A 17,549-nucleotide genomic window follows, 5' to 3' on the forward strand; every position below is an offset into this window, starting at 1 on the left:
CTCGTGCTTATAACCCCACATCCAGCCACTTACTCAGCCCATCTGTGAATGAGGCAATACGGACATCAAGCAGCCTGGAGGGTCTGCTGTAGCTCAAATCCCAGCATCCATACCTCCACACAAACGCTTCCCACCAACACCTCACTTAGGATTAGGGAATGGCTCTCTCAGATGTGCAGCCATCTTCCAGTTGAGGAGCAAAAAACACCTCCCCATTGCTAATTAACAGTCTCCCATCTTGAGATTTTGGAGTGTATCTTTATCCTTTTTAGAAAGTGATAAAACTGAAACCCTTTCTTGAAATTTGCAGTGATGAACTGGTGAAATAAGCCAAGCTACAAAGTCTCTTCTTTGCCCGCCAGTAGTGATAGCTTTGGCAGGAAGCAGGAGCACAAGAGGCTCTCTCTGGTGGGTAACACCCACAGATGTGGGTCCCTGAAGGGAGACATTGCAACAGCCCAACCTGTCACTGTGCTGAAGGCTGCAAAGGGCAGACCCACGTGCAGGCTACTGTGATTCGCAAAGACACAGGACACCAAGGTCTGCTCCTTCCTGGCAGTGTTAACTAGGCAGCTACAAGCAGGCAAGGCTGGCCAGCAGAGCTAACAGGGACAAGGGCAGCTGATGGAAACAAGTTGCATTGGGAGATTGGCTCTGCTTAAGTCAGAACCTGGTGCCAGGCAAGACTTAAAATCACAAACTGCCAGTGAAGATTACCATGGGAGGGAAAACTAGCTGGCCTCAACAATTTTTACACCAAAGGAAAAGATCTAGAAATGTAGACAGGACTGTAAATTATTCCCCAGGAATTAGTTACCCTGTTTTATCTTTCTGCTTTGTTTTTCCCCCCGCCTCTTTTTCCTTTAATTAAAATACTTTTTATTGCATTGTATCTGTGAATGGGGAGAAGATTATCTCACTAAACATCAGAAAGTTTAATATATCTTTCCCAGGAGTGCTGGTGGGTGCTTGTGTCAGTGTATTTGTAATATCTCCCTTGCATCCAACCCTGTCCTTGCTGCTGCCTATTACACCCAGGCAGAAGGTACAGCGCCCAAGGCTCCTACATGTTTTTATAATTTAAAAATGCAAGCATAGATTATTATTCTGCTACAATAGCGCTGCCAAGATGTCAAAAAAATGTGAAAAACTTCATCTGCTGCAACAGACAGGAACAGCTTGGGATCAGCTAGGCACTGGAATTAACAGCATCTTGCAAACATGTAAGGAGACTAAAAAAGTGGGGTAGGTGTTTTTTCAGAGGCCCTACCATTCCTAATGACCGGACAGACAAAACCATGGGGCAAGACATCTTGGAGGATGGACACCAGAGCAGTGAAGAGGACTTCCACCTCCCAGCTCTGTGAGCTCATTGATAGTCCTGACTCACTTATGGACAAATAAGAGTACAGCAAGCCCCACCACCTGTTCCCAGCCACAGAGCATATTTTAGGCTCCAGTGTCTGAATTGGTATTAGACAAGTTCTTGAGTCCCATTATCACTAAAAGGAAAAAGAAGAGAAAAAAATCATCCAAGTTCAGGAGTCTAATCCTAGATACCATTCCCTCCCTCTTTTTAAATTTTATTTTAAATAAAAAGCATGGAGGAAAACTAGAAGAATCATGTACTTTTCAAGTGGCCAGGGACATTGAAGGCATGGATTCTTGCCCCTGAACTGAGCAATGGGAATACTCAAATCTATGTCTGTTAATGCATCAAGTGACTGAGCCACCAAACTGACCTGAGGCATTAAAAAAGCACCTCCCCTCCCCCCCCTTCCTTCTCCACACTACTGAGGAAAACTTTCATCAGAAACTTTCTGATCAAGAGGAAACAGCTGCAGGGACGCATTTTCCAGCAGGTCTAAGTGCCTTAGCCATTTCACTGGGAGCATGAAGGCTCATTTCAGTTACAGAGCCAACTAGGAGAAAAGTTCAGCCTCCCGTTCCTAAGTGCGCAGAGCTGTACCATTTCACACCAGGTAAGGCTATAGCTTTGAGGCAGTCAGTGTTTTGTAACACAAACTAATATAGTTTTAAGCCTTAAAAACTCTAATTGGAGCAGTATGCTGCTTTTGAGCTGTGCTTGGCTGGGAGAGGAGTCATTTTGGTGTTGTCCCCCAGTGGGACACGTCAGCCGGGCCAGCAGAGCCCGCCGGGTCTCGCCTGTGCCTGTCGTCTGCGGGGACAGTGGCTTGCGATGGGCCTGTTCTGCTGACACTGCTGGTTACGCCTGGCTTTCAGTGAAACCCTCAATGCCATCAACTGCTAATTTCAAAATGCTGAATTCATACATTAAAACCAGAACAAACAGCAAACCCCCCAAGCAAACAGGACCTGAAGGAAGAGAGTTGTCTGCATACTGGGGATACATCTTTCAAGCAAAGCATCTATATCCTTGACACATCCAATATTCAAATAGCTGGGTGGGCAAGTTTAAACTTAGTTTGAAAACAGACTCCATAAGCAGTTTGTTTGCTTACTTGCTTGCTTTTTTTACTTGCTTTTGGCCACTTCTCCCAGCATCCCTGCAACAGCACACACAGCAGCAAAGGCACTGAAGAAGCCTCCCCACCTTGCCCACCCACCTGCCGGCCTGGTTTGCTTTTTCCACATATCCAACAAACAGCTGTCACCCCTGAGCTTTTATTGCCTGGTTATTTATTCAGCTGCCATCACTAAATAGCAGTAGGAGGCCAGCGAGTGCTTTTAGAAGATTCACAGCCTCGGAGAAGCCACCCTGATAGACAGGAGCTTGTTCACACAGCATCTGGCCCACACAGCACTTGACTAAAACAGAGAAAAGTTTGCAACCAACACAAACGAGGTCTTCTCCCAGAAATTGTCTACAGCCTCAGTCCTATGCTGCTTTTCTGCACTGTCCCTGTAGCGTAAAAGGGACACATGTCCCATTGCTCTGTGGCATTGAGCTAGAGTAAAGCTGGCTCCACCCCAGGAGCAGACAGATTACCATGCTGTAGGTCCTGTGAGAAATACCTAAAACACTTTGGAGAAAGTGGTGGGAAAAGTCACCCTACTTCTAATACTTACTGTCTTCTTCGCTGGAGGTTAATTACATAGGAATCTGCTCTATTGCAAATGTGGCCAGATTCATTTCAGTGAGGGGTTAAGAAGTATTTGTTTATCTGTTTCTTACTTCAGATCTAGGCACCTTTTCAGGGCTGTAATGTTTTTCTATGGCGTGCCTATTCATACATCATAAGCAAAACTGAAAACAAGACAAAGGGTACCTGGGCACAGGGACATTCTGGACAGAGAAGAAGTCTGACTGTAGGTGATTTCCCAGATTTCCAGCTGTTCTGAACACCTCTGGAAATGCACGGAGGCTGTACTGCACAGTGCAGGTAGCCCAAATTCATGTGAAATACATGATATTGAAATAGCTAAATAGGGAACAGAACAGACAGCTCCTCGGCCCAATAGATTGTGCTTCTGCCCAGGCTCTCCACAGACACAAGCCCTGCAGCCTCTGAATTTCCCCCCAGGGGCTAAAAACAAGAATATGCCTCACATCAAACTCCATGACCCACATCTTTCCTATCAATTAAAATGTAAATGGAGAGACAAAATGAGTAAAGTGAATTTCCATTCCCACTCCATTCTTGACTCAAAGCCTGCTTTTTCAGCATTGGCTGCTGGCACTCACATCCATCAGCTGTCCGGGCTTCCATGTGCACAAGGTCAGGTTCTTTATCCAAACCGGTCACCGACCTGGGGGGAGAGAGAGAGAAAGAGAGAGAGAGAGAAGGCAGCCAGTCAGATAAAAGGCTGCAATCAGACACAGAGGGGATGAGGGAAAGCAAAACCAGTTCAAGTTTACCTTGTGACACCTGGCATGTAGGTCCCTACCTCCTACCAGCTTGTCTCCTTTGTGTTCCTACACAGCCCACTCTGAAGGGTCATACACTAACCTTTAAGACTAACACCTTCCCAGGTGCTGGTAAGTCATCCTGCCTACCCCTTGTCTATAAGACAAAGACTACAATGAACATTCTTGTGGCGGCAAAGCGAGCTGGTTCCAAGAGCCAGTAAAATCAGAGCTCTGTTTTAATGCTGAAGGCAAGACGAGGGCACAGCAGCTTCACGCTTATAGACAGCAAATCAGAATGGAGTTTCACTTGCTGAATAATGACATGAGAGACTGAGTTTCCTGATCTGCCTTGGTTTGCCAGGCAATTTTGCTATTGTTTACCTCAGTTTCCCCATCTTCAAAAGAAAAACAATGATGCATATATGTATGGTGAAGTTCTGGTAAGAAAAAATGCAAGAAAGAATTTACTATTCACCCCATGATCCCATGCCATGGTCCTTGATAATCATGAAAGACAGCATGATGAGTTTCTTTAACCTTACTAGTTGAAACCCAAGCACCTCAAGTCAAATCTTCATGTGAATTATTTTACTCCCTAAAAATGTTTTGCAAGGCACATTACAAAGATAGTTTTCCTCCTGGCAGAGGGAAAGTCAATCCCAGAACAGAAATGGTATTATTAGTGTCCTGGCTGATAAGAATTACTGGGAGATGAACATTTAGTCCTGGCAATGGCTGGCAGGGGAAAAAAAAAATCCATAGATGTCCACGTGATTTATGGAGCTGCTTCTCCTGAGTTAACCAAAGGGTTAGATTAAAAAGGGACAACGACAAAAATCAGTTTCTAATTTGGTGGAAGCTGAATTTGATACAGTAGATTGTAAATAATAGATTCCCTCTGAGCCAGCCAACGTTCACAATTCCCTAATGTTCTGAAACACTTTTACCACAATCTTTTGCTGCTCTCATCCTTGGGGCATCAACAGCTAAACATTAAAAGAAAGAAAGGAAAAAAGAAAAAAAAAAAAAAAAAGATAAGAAAAGAAGAAGGAAAGGCCAAAAAGAAAAGAACAAACAATATACAAATGCTCTGATACGTTTTTGTGGATCTCATTGAAAATATAGCGATAGAAGCAATGACAAACACACGGACGTGCCAGAGTTCAGCCAAGATCAGCCAGTGCTGCAAATGTCAAAACAACTACATTATGACCCACTGTGTAGGTAACTGAAACTGGCACTGCTTGTTAACTACAGCACTGCATCGATAGCGAGTCCATTCACAACACACTGTGAATTGCAGCCAAAAAAACCCAACGCAACAAAACAAAGCCACACAGGCAGAGCTTTCATCATTCTACTCTCAGTGAGAAATAGTCTGCTCCTTAATCGCTACCATCAGTTCCAGGGTGATCCCACAAGGAAGAAAGCACTGTCTGTTATCAGTAAGGATGCCAGAATGGGCCTGAGTCCCTGTGACTGTGTAATTATCAGGGTCAAACCTTCTGAATAGCTGGACAGTTAAAAGTGACAGTAGGACAAGAAGTAATTCCTTAAAATGTCAGTGAAAAACATTATGGTGTGCAGCAATGTTATTTCCCAATATATATAGAAAGGGCACGCATCTTTCTGTGCATAGCAGAATTTTTCTGCCTTTTTCCCATTAGTAGCCCAAAATGTAACTCTAGCTGTTCAGCAGCCGTGACCCTTGCCTATGACAGACCAATAGGGACAGAGATACATGCTTACCAACAGATCTATCAATCACAACTTTATCAAAGGGAGTGGTAATTTCAGCACTTTTAGGTACAAGTTAGGAACACATTAGGGACCTGCCCCACAGCCTTTCCCAGCAGGCTTCCTACTCAAATCTAGCCTTCACCCTGGAGCCTGCATCGTCCAGGCTTCCTTCTGGAAGCCAGACAGCAGCCTTCTACCCAGAGCCATTTGCTGTGTTCTGACACCACAATGCCAGGCTGCCTCACCTGCTTCCCACGACACCTCCTGTGTCCCTCTTCTGCAGATGGAAAGGGCACTGTTCCTCCCCCCGCCGCAATGGGGCAAACCTACTCCTGGTCCAAGTAATACAAAACATCAATCTGCCCAAATGCTATTCATTTAAAAGGGACTGTAATTAGAAGAACCTAAGTATCTCCAAACAAAATCCAAAGTATTCATTACCATTATGCAGTTGCATACACAGGCTCTGTGGTTCTACTCATAATGTCTATTAAGTGAGTACCAGGTGACAACAGGAGTCTCCTGAAACATGTAATTCCAGCTTAAACTTCTTTCCCAGTGCCATCTACTTGTTTCCTTAATTAGTTTTGACAAGCCTGATGGTTCTTTTCAGAAAACAATGATGAAAAAAGGACCAGCACACAGTACCTCCCTAGTACTCCTCTGCTTACGACTCAATCTCCTGCAACCCAAAAGCAAGACAAGCTCCTGTTATCTGCAGGCAGATAACAAGCCTGTAAAGTAATGCATCGGTCATCTTTACTTCTCCCAAACTAAGTCGCTGTCTCATACCAAAGATTCTGATGGCAGAACAAATCCCTAGTCAATGCTGTTTCTTCATGCCTCACCTTACATCTGTTCCCACTGGCAAAGAGCACAGCTTTGCTTTGCAGTGCTCCAACTCCTGAATATGGGTATTTTCAGTAAATGGTCTCTCATAATTTTTCTGGAGAAGCTTTACATGACAAATGCAAAAAAGTCAGTCAGTGGGAAGAGCAAAATGTGGATGCAGGTCCTGGAGCACAGTTGCAAAAATGCACAGAGAGACTTTAAAGCTATTCCTTTATCCCATGTAATAATGTCTCTGGTCTCAAGAACTCGGTACAACCACCTCGCAGGTCTGACAATACAAGACTAGCAACAAAACAAGAAAAGACACATTTGCAGCCTTATATTTCCTCATACATTATCTCTCTGAAGATTTGGAGGCTGTACTGCTCAAAATTATTTGAGCAACTAGAGTATGATGAGATGTCAGCACCCCCTGACTTACCATTTCCCTTGCACATCCTCTACAACCAAGTGGAGCCCACACAGTGGGGTGTTTAGGAAGGGGTTTCTTGGCTCTCTGGTTGACAAACAGTTCTATTTCAGAGGCTTACAAAGACAATAGTATGTAACAACACTCAGAAGCTCGAGCTCAGCTTGGAAACAGTTTTACTGCCACATGGTCACACCTCAGGCTCCATGCACAGCCCAGCACCGTGTTTTGTATTTGCACAAACTCCAGACAGCAAAAACTAAACCAAGGTCCACAAAATGCATCCATGTGTGCTGCTGCCTTGGATGGCCACGGGGAGAAAAAAAGGGCACTCTCACTGTAAGAAACCATGCTAAATCAACATCCTCCACCATCCCTTTTCATTTATCACCACTCGGATGAAAAATGCTGAGAGGATGCAAGCAGAAGTGACAGGGAAGGTCATTTTTTTCTTGCTGACACAATCCCTGACTGCTGCAAAGGCAGTTTTTTGAAACATGGAGCCTGCAGCCAGTATTGCAGCTGGTGCAGGATCATTGCCCAATTAAGAATTCAAACTACCTCTGAATCCCGTTAGGAAGGAAACAATGGCTACTTTTCATCTTTGCTGCTGCTTTTGTTTTTTTATTCTCGTGGTAGCTCTTGATTTCCACGAGATCTTTCTTCCCTTCTTTTCAGAAGAGGATTGCGTGTTCTTGAAAGCTGAAGGATGGATAGGATCCTGGCAAGATCCCTATCTCTATTTTGAGGGAAGAGCATTGTGCATGGATGCACATTTACTAGGTCGCTCTGCTAATATTTCATTTGACTGGGAGGGAGAGTAAGTGAGAAGGGCAAGGAAAACACAGTATTCTGCATTGTAAGTAGCTGTTCCGAAATGTTTCCATGTAAGACACTATGTAGTTCAAAAGTAAAAATACTAGCAGATGCAAAGAAAGCAAAAAAGAAACACACAGACTGTTTGGGTTACCTGCACCTACCACACACCTCAGCTCACTGTTTCTACCAATTCTATTGCCTTTCCATGAAATAAACACATTTTGTGGGGTTTTTTTCTATCCGTTTCCCAGACATTGGACATTTAATAATGAAAGGCAGCACTGCAGTTTAGCTGCTCTAGCATCTTAGATCAAAAACGCTTTGCAATTCAGACTGCCTGCTGTTGATCCTTGCTGCCTAAACCTTCAATAGAGAATAAGAGGTACTCTATTCCTCCATCTCCTGGACCCACTATCTTGGGAGATGGGAGTGGGTATCACTGGATGTGAGCAACATTTGTATTAAGTATTTACAACAAAGTAAAAAATCAGGTCACAGTGATCAGCCTTTCAAACTAGGTGTGGAATCTTCTGGATTGAGCTTTTTGCTAGAGACACCCTTGGCCTAGTTTCTGACCAGTCAAGATGGCATTCACTAGCTCTGACTTTGAAAACAAAATCAAAACTTTTACAAAGTGTTGAGACTTTCCCAAGATGCCAACTTGGAAACTCATTTTTGCAGGTTGGAATGTCAGACTGAAGGATATTGTCACCGCTTACGTAAAGAGATGGAGGAAACAGACGGAGACTACTTAGCAGGATGTTGTGCAGTAGATAAGGGCTAGAAATGGGAAGTAACAAGGCACATTTATTGTGCAATAATACGTAAAGGGAGAAAAACGCACCCTTTCACTGCAGTCAGATTAGTGGATGTTGCCAATCAGTCTGCTGCAACTTTAATTGTATACTGCCCCAGAAATGAATAAACACTTCTGTGTGGTACCAGGCAAGCAATGCATGGGACTAATTCATCCAAGCAACAAAAGGTCCATGTCTATATGGGCAGATAGGAGCATAAATTGATCTGTACAATTCCTGCTCAACTGATCTGGATCTTCTCACATACCACCATTGCTAATGTATACATACCTTTCCAACATGGGCCAACAGTTAACAGGCTACTTTCTCCATCTAATATGGCATCATGTTTGCCTAGGTATCAATAATGGCAGTTACCTTCAGACAGTCAAGGGGATTCTGTGCATTCATCTGTTATTTACTGAAGACAAGCCTAAAACTAGCTCCATCAGGCATTAACTCTGTGCACGTAACAGCCACTGTGCACGCAAGCTGCATACACCCCAGGCTGACAACATGTCATAAACTACCCTAGTTAACAACAGATACAAATGTTGAACTGTTGGTGGAAAGAATGTATTTATTAAACACATAAATACAGTATCATCCTCCGTGGCTGAACAGGGGGAGATGCTGCTGGATGGAGTAGGATGTGATGAGGTCTCTGAAGAGTTATGGACAAAACCTCCTTGCACAGCATATTTCAAATGAAGCTTGGAAAAAAAGCTGGGCAGGAAGATACTGTAAGAAAGTGTCTTAGCCAGGTCCCTGGAGCTTTCTGCGTCTTTTCCAGTGCTAATTTCTGTGAAGCTACAATTCTGGACATCATCAGAATAATTGTTGTGAGACTTAGCTTGCAAGGTAAGGCAAAAAAAATGCCAAGTGTTTGTTCTCAGCTAATTTCTTTTCAGCAAAGCCAGTCCTTGTTAAAAAGGTCCCAATTAATTTTAAGGAGGTATTCTACCCAGTATCAAAGGAAACAAAACTTAACGTGTTCACAGCATCTGCAGGTGTTTCCATATGTGTGTACATGCATCTACCTTCCTGCATCTCATCCCAGTACCTGCTGGATGTCTAAACCTGTAAATTCAGTGGATTACAGGTCCCAGAACTATGAAGGTGCTACACACAATCATTTTATGGATACAGCAGGCCTGGAAGAGGAAAGTGGTCCAAATCAATCCTCCCCTTGAGGGAAAAGCTGACATTTAGGCTCAACCATGTCACAAATCACTAGAGAATCCACACAGGACAGCAGGCTCTGCTGCACACAGAAACATTTTTTTCTTTTCACAATACATAAAAGAAGGTGACTCTTTATGTCACAGAAACTAACAGCAATGGGAAAGAAATTCCACTGAACCTGAAAATACTTTTAAAGTATATTTATCAACAGAACAAAGCTGCTGTTGATTCATGCATTTTCCTTCTCCTGTATGCTAACACCAAAACCTAAGAAAGTACAAATAATTCTGTGTCTGGTTCTCATCCAGTTAATAGGTCTTAGTCCTTTAAAATCCTCTGGCATTTCATCCCCAACCTATACTATAAACCTCAATAAACGAATCCAAATTTTTGTGAAACAAACTCAAAAAAGTGTGTGGGTGAAGATCCTTACAGGCAGCCCTGTCAAGGTTCAAAAGGGCCAGTAGCACAGGCAGGGCATGTGCTGGAGGTGGCATCTTAATTTCCCAGTGGTGCCTGAAATAACTTCTCATGGGGACTGAGACTCATGCAGGGAGCAGATCTGTCAGCTGCGTCAAGCCAGCACTCGAAGCGGGCGTGCTCCCAGGTGCAAGCACATTCCTGCTGCTTGCTTATGAACTAAATAAGCCACTCCTATGCAACTTGCTGCTCCTGACTCATCAGGGTACAGCTGATCCAGGCTATATAAAAGCAGCCCTTGAGGCCTTATGCTAATTGAGTAAGAAGCCTTTTTTTTTTTTGCCAAGTCTTAGTAGCACCAGCATCAGGATATGGTGGATTTAATGACGCATCAGCTCATCAAGTTAAGATGTTACTGTCTTGAAGATGTCTCAAAGATGTCTCAAAGCTTCAGTGCACAACAGACCATGAGCTCCCTGTCCCACACCCACACAACACAGACAGTGATGCTTTGAGGAATGCATTTCTGGAGAGGAGAATGGGGATTTACCTGAGATTAGAGCTCTGAAAGCTTTGTGGTGGACGAGTTTGAAACATATTGCAACAGAAGGGTTTGATTCTATTTTGCTTTCTGAAGGAAGGGACACTTTTTGCAGGACACCTTTAGTTTTACTTTAATATGCTAAATTTCAAATCCTTTGAGAAAACAAGAATACAAGTGTATTTTTGGAACACTAAAAAATGACATGGTTTTAGCTTTGTCTCCTTTCTCATCCTTTTCTTCCTCCACCATCCCTCTTTTTCTGGAATAGGAAAAGAAAAATCAGAAAGGAATAGGAAGAAGTGGAAATCCAAAATGCAGAAATTATTGTGTACTAAAGTAATTTTGGTGATCAAAATCTAAGCCAAATTATTGGGGGAGGGGGCAATCCACTTCAGAAGAATAGTTCATCATACTTAACCAAAAATCTTTGTTTCCCAGAGGAAAATTTATGAGTAGAAGAGTTTGCAGGGGGTGGGTGGGTGGTTGTTGATGTGGTATGGATGGTGATTTTTTCAGCTTTTTGGAAAAAATAAATAAATCCAGGAAATGGCATTTTCTAGCCAGCTATGCCTTGCACAGATCTGTAAAACACAAGCACAGTTTTTTGTTTCTCTTCCAAGACTAATCACTGACATAACGAGTGATTTCATCTCTTAACTAATTTTAAATCAAACGCAGGGTAAGTGCCTACTACATTATGAAGCCCAGTTAATTGATGTTTGCCCAGTGCTTGGCTACCCTCCTTTGAGAGTCATGTAGATGGGGAATTGCTATAGATTATTACTTTGTTTTTTTCAGGAAAAATAAATCAGCCTTGTTTCTGACCACTTTAGAAAAACAAAGTAGATGCTCAAAGTAAGCCATCAGCACAGCCTGCAGCCAAGGACTTCACTGCAGTTACTTGTTTCCCTCCCTGAATGGAATGCTTAGAAGATTCATAATATTCCTCTGAGTTTGTCTCCTACCAAAAGTATCTGAAATGTGACCCATTCAAGCAATGTTTTACACCAAAGTAAGGACTGTCAGCTCACTGTGTGTTTAATTGCCCTCATTTGTATGAACATTTTCTCACTGCAAATATGACATGCTTGGAACGCTAAGGCTCAGTGATTCAGCTATCAACAGAGTCGCAGGCAGAGTACAATGCCTCTGAAAAGCTTCAGAGTGAGAGTCATCATGTAATACATGAATGCAGCCATAGATGAATAAAAATAAAATTTAAATTGTCCAAAGAGAAGATGCCAGTATGAAACTTGGCACAGACAAAATGTATAAGATATGCTGATGAGCCCCATATGCCCATGGGCATTGTACATTGTATTAATTAAGGAAGGATGAGTCTCCACATTCCCTGTTGCAGGGTATTGTGAAGAATCACCCTGGGATAACATCTAACATTCTGGAAATAAATTTGTGGTTCAGTTTATGCATTTTGGAGAAAGACAATGTGAAAAAGTAGATTTCTGTCATAAACCTTATGTGACAGTTGTTTCTCTGCATTTCAGATGCTAACAGCCTGAAGAGAACAAATGGTTTATTTCATTTTTTGACTTTTAACCACCAGCCACCAAAGGAAGAATGAGAAAAGAAGAAGGGGAAGGAGAAAGACAGAGAAGAATAAACTACCCTGTTCTGGACCAGCAAGCATAAATGCATCAACATGCCTGTTTGCCCCCAAAAAATCACACTCAATTAGCTACTGAGAGTGAGATGCTCATTTGTCCCAACATCCAAAAGAGGAAAAGACAAAGAAGCAGGAAACAAAAAGGATTCTGGCAGCAGACAGATACGCAGACAGGCTCTGTCTGCAGAAACAGCAAGCCTGTGCGGCTACAATTGGTAAAAGCAATGGTGACAGGAGGTCTGCAGATCACTGTGTCTCATGACAAGACAGGCTTGTATTCAAACCAGAAGCATCCTCACAGACCAAATAGAGAAGAGATGAATAAAATAGCCACCACAGCCACCTGCAGCTGTCTCTGTGAGTGGAAGAGTGGTACTGTAGAAGGAGAGACCAGAGAAATCACGGAGCTTTTGTGGGTTCCTTTGCTTCAAGTTAGATGAATGCACAAACAATAAGGAGACAAGGCTTCCCAGGGGGCTGAGCACTAGACACACTCCCAGCTCTTCACAACAGCAGAGTCCCCAAGCATTCCCATTCCCAAAGCGTTATCCTTTTCAAGTAAGAAAGGTCAGTGCAGAATGCTGCGATGAGAGTTTGTGCTACCCACATTCAGGAAGTAAAGATGTATGGCCAAGTTGTAAGTAAATCAAGAGCTTCTCTTTGCTGGGTCCTTAATCTGTTGTTACAGAAGAGCAATAAAAGGAAAGAACAGTACAAGGCCAAATGAAAAGTAATACTCTGCTGTTTTCTAGCCTCAAGGCAAATTCCGAAGTGTCAACGCACTGTTCAAATCTACTGATTTGTAGAAAGGAAAAAAAAAAAAAAAGAAAAAAAAAAAAGGAAAAAAAAGGAAAAAAAAAAAAAGAATTCTGGAGAAACTACAGCAGATCCAAAAAGGGCTTTAGGGAGTCACAATTGCAGACTGCCCCTGAATTCAATACTATAACAGAATGTGTCTCCTTCCTTCGAAGATTTTCAATGAAAACCTGAAAATGAAAAATATTGTGAGCAAAACCTAAGAAAATCTCTGCACCATTTGGCCAAAAAACTGGCAGGGTTTTTTTGTTTGGTTTTCTTGTTTGTTTTTTTTTTTTTTTCCTCAATAAAAAGCAGGATTTTATCCTGTGGGAGAAAACCCAGATCTACTGAAATCATCTCTGAAGTCTACAGGCATTATTTATTATTTCCCAAGTCCTTGCTGGCAGCCATAGGCCAGTGTGTTTCTTCCTCAAACGCAGCTGCAGAACCTCTAATATTTCACTAAACATGGAAATGTGTCTACATCCCATTTTTATTGCCTTCTGCCCAGTGGAGGACAATTATCTGTGAGATAATTACAGAGCTGTGATAACCACTGCTACCTCCTATTCCAATTAGCTCACTACAAATACGCAAGTGAAACAGCCTCACTCACTGGCTTCTCATCCTCGTTCTGTATATGATCAGCAAGAGACAAGTTACTGAATCAACATTATTTAAAAGAACCTGTAGTGCAGCTAATAAGATACTCCTTCCTCCTCTTACGTTCTGATGTAACTTCATGCTCACTATGCCTAACAATAGCAGAATTAAACTCATCTCATTCTACAGAGGAGGCTCAGGGGAATGCCAGGGAACAAAAGGATGGGAGTTTCAATTTCTTCTCTTGCTGAGAATGAATTCTGCCTCATATAACTGCTGATGAATTGTCGTTTTAAGAGAGTTTGTTAATTTCCAACAGGCTGAAGGCGTAAAGAGGGACCTCCTTATCTTTAATAGATGTTACTGAGTGACACAAATGGCCCATGTTTAAATGAATGCAGAAACATCTTGTCTGTTTTGCCATGGTAAGACTGTTCTTTCTGCACAGCATGGGTTCAGCTCCTTCTGTTAAATAAAACAACTGTTTTTGTTCAACAAAATGGCAGGCAAACTTCCAAAGGTTCAGAGGCTGAATTCAGTTCAGAGAAACGAACTGGAATTTACCTGGATACTTCCTGATGCTTCTTGAGAAAATCTACCTGAAGAGCTTTGAGGTTTGACTGAAAATCCAGTTTCAAGCAAAAACCGTCCCTAATATTATTGATGTACTTACTGAGGATAAATTCTCCATTAGATTGCCACTTTCTCCAATGCAAGAATGCTTGCAACCCTGGCTGCTGTAAAGAAACATGAGCTCTAAAAACTCCCAGAAAGGTGTGTCTCTTGAAATCCAAGTGGGCCATCTAGGATGAGGTCTCTGAGGAAGAAGGGAGGCTGGATCCAGGAAAGATGCTCACTCCCTGATGTCAGAAGGTGTTTTGCCACTGAATGAAATGGCTGGGAAATTATGCCCAGTAGCAGAGTATGTGAAAAGGTCATTCCTAAACTTCTCAAAACAGTGGTGATTTTAAAAACAACTCCTAAATGTTTCTCTTCCAGTCATCTGAAGGCAAGAGGGGCTCTCTCCCACACAGAAAATTCACCCATTGGCCCAGAAACAGAGAGATTAGTGCAGTACAGAACAAAAGTCAAAACCCAAGCCAAAGTCCCCACAAAAAAGCAGAACATTCCTTGCTAGCCAGAAAGTGCAAAATATGATACTACTGTCAGCCTGGCAGCTTAGCTTTTGATTAGTTTTGCCAAGCTATGACAGTATGGGAGATCCCCATATGCCTCAGAGAGATGCATTATTCAATATATTAATTAGAGGGCTGGCTTTCATCACTGTTTCCTACAAAGTATCACAAAGAATTACTTTGGGACTTTTACTGACAGGCTGAAATTAATTTGTGTTTGAGTTTATGTGCATCAGGGAGAGACAGAATGAAGTCAGCCCAGGCATGCTGCATGAGCCTGCAGTACAGCACCGAAGCTTCCATCACTGGCCTGTGGAATACAGTGACGAAGTTTGCACATCTTATCTGGTACCCTGTTGCATAGGAAAGAAACAGTTCCTTCCACCATGTGCTGTCCAGACAGACATGGCACTGGGATCCAGCCCAGGGATCAATTTTAACTGGGAGAAATATTGTTTAACAAATCCCTCCTCAGGTCTTTCTTACTAGTGGTTTATGTGGTCTGTTCCAGCCTCAGACACTTAGTCACAAGAGACTGGGGGGATTACCAAGAGATCAAAGTTTAGCAATGGAGGAAATAAGAGAAAAGAGTAGCCCCTGGGACATAAAGAAAACTGGCAGATGAAAGACCAAAGCAAAAGGCTTTTTGACAGCTGAAAACCCTAACTGCAGTACAGTATGTGGCATTTAGTGGTAAGCTTTAAATTTAAAACCAATGACTTTTTCAGCCCTTACTTTTCCAGTCTTAAAAAAGAAAATAAAAAATCACTGCCAGCCACAGTACATTACAGTCATAAATATGGCTAACATCACAAATTGTACTAAAATCACAACAAATCACAACTTCTAAAGCCAGATAGTATTTATGTAAGGACAACCACAGTTACATTAGTGGAGACGGGGTAATCCTTCCTTCTGCAAGCTATGCTGTTTCTCAAGCAAAAGGAGGTTAGAAAGAAGAGTTCCTCAAAGGCAACTTATTCTAAAATTGCTCTTCCAGAGGGTATACACCACCCGTTGAAAGAACTAATTCTGACTATGATTGCAGCCAGAATTTCAGAGGTGGTACATGTATTGAGAGCTTGCTATCATGTGGCTCTTTTCGTGTGGTTCATTTATTATGTAGTTCATGGGTTTTAAAGTAGAATTTAAAGTATTTAAAATTATTTCCCTTCATAAGCACACACCATCCTCATAGCCAGTATCGTTTTCATTTCTCTTGCTAAAAGAGCTTTGAGATGAGGGACCCTGAGAGCATGGCATCCACAGGACTTTTACAAAGTCAAACATTTATTTTCCTAGGAAAGCAAGCAGTAAGGAGAGAAGCATCACACAACAGCAAAGTCAGGCATTGAACATCTTTTAGGGGTTCTTTCAATGCATCAGCTACTATTTAGAGCTTCCATTCATAGTATAAGATACTAGTATCAAATTTCCTTTGTAAGATAAAATCATTAATCAGCATAAAATGTAAATATACACAAGAAACTTGCTTTTAGTCCAAGGTAAACTAGAAAATATTCTGTAATACTCCTACAGTAGCACACTAGGTGTCTTTTCCCAACCATCTACAAAGGTGCTTTCCCAGATCTAACTATTTGTGTCAGTTTTACATAAATTAATTTTAAAAAAGCATGGACTGTGCTCAGAAATGGGAATGGCAGCCTGAACATTACACTAACCATAGGCACAAACAGAACAGGTGGGGTCTGTGCAGCCTCTATAGAACAGTCCTGCAGGGTTTCCCAGAGACAAAGTGATTTTTTTTCCTGTTCTTAGGGTCATTTAGGAGATTATCCTCTTAGATATCCATGAAATCTATCACAAAGTCCCTGGAAGAACACTTAGCAATCTGTAGTTGAAAAACAGGATAGAATTAAGATTAGGAAAAATAGGCTCATGGAGAAAAAAAGAAAATATATAAAGCTTACAAAGTTTTCTCAAACTTTGTTGATCACTCTTGTAACCTACTGATCACAGTTATGAAGAAGTACACTATAAGCATGCTGAACATTTAACTTGGATATTAGGGACCAATATCTGCTTTGCATCACAAAAGATCAAGATGGGAATAGGAGTCAGGTTCCTTCTATGTTGGCTTCATTCAAACATTCTGTTTCAGACTGTACCCTCTCCCTACTTTAATTTTAAAGCTCATATATTGCAAAATGAGATTTTATTCAAATTTTTAAATCACTTTAAAAGCCTACAAAATATTTCAAACATTTCAGGATGCTCCTTTGTTTGATTTTTAGAAAGAAACATTTTGATAGCATTAACATGGATTCTAAAATATTTTTATTGACTTGAAATTAAAAAAAAAACCCCAACAACCTACAGTATTTCAACCAATAAAAAATATCTTACTCTATATCTAGGTTCCATTTCTATCTCTGTCACTGAGTTACTGTGTAATCACAAGCTAGTCAGTTACAAGCTAATGTTTGGAAACATTAAATATCTATAGTGCCAACTGCATTAATTGTAAGCACACAAAATGAAAAATAAAATCCCTAACCTCACAGTTCTCCCACTTGCCCATCTTTTAAGTGAAAATGAAAATAAAATTGGTCTTGTTATCACCATGGTGTTGTGATGTTTAATTAACCAATGTGACTTTGCAAGGAAATCTTTCAATATACGCCAAGAGCTTTTAAGAAGGTCTCATCTCTCCTGAACTCTTATTACAGAGCTTGAGGCTAAAGTCTGAAAATTTTGTCCTCAGACTAGTACAGTTCATGGCTACGGTGGCTTGAGTAACACATTCCAGATTTATGTTAGCATTACCCT

General features: G+C 41.7%; 1 protein-coding gene across 1 annotated transcript in view; it reads right to left on the reverse strand.

Moving 5' to 3' along the window:
* Window positions 1–17,549, reverse strand: part of SORCS3 (sortilin related VPS10 domain containing receptor 3) — a 302,417-nt gene that overhangs the window by 87,553 nt on the left and 197,315 nt on the right. Inside the window, exon 6 of the mRNA XM_040606476.1 lies at window positions 3,668–3,732. Within this exon, the coding sequence (XP_040462410.1) occupies window positions 3,668–3,732 (65 nt within the window). The remainder of the gene's footprint in view (window positions 1–3,667; window positions 3,733–17,549) is intronic.

The sequence above is a fragment of the Falco naumanni genome, chromosome 9 (assembly GCF_017639655.2).
Source record: "Falco naumanni isolate bFalNau1 chromosome 9, bFalNau1.pat, whole genome shotgun sequence".
In the NCBI taxonomy this organism is placed as follows: domain Eukaryota; kingdom Metazoa; phylum Chordata; class Aves; order Falconiformes; family Falconidae; genus Falco; species Falco naumanni.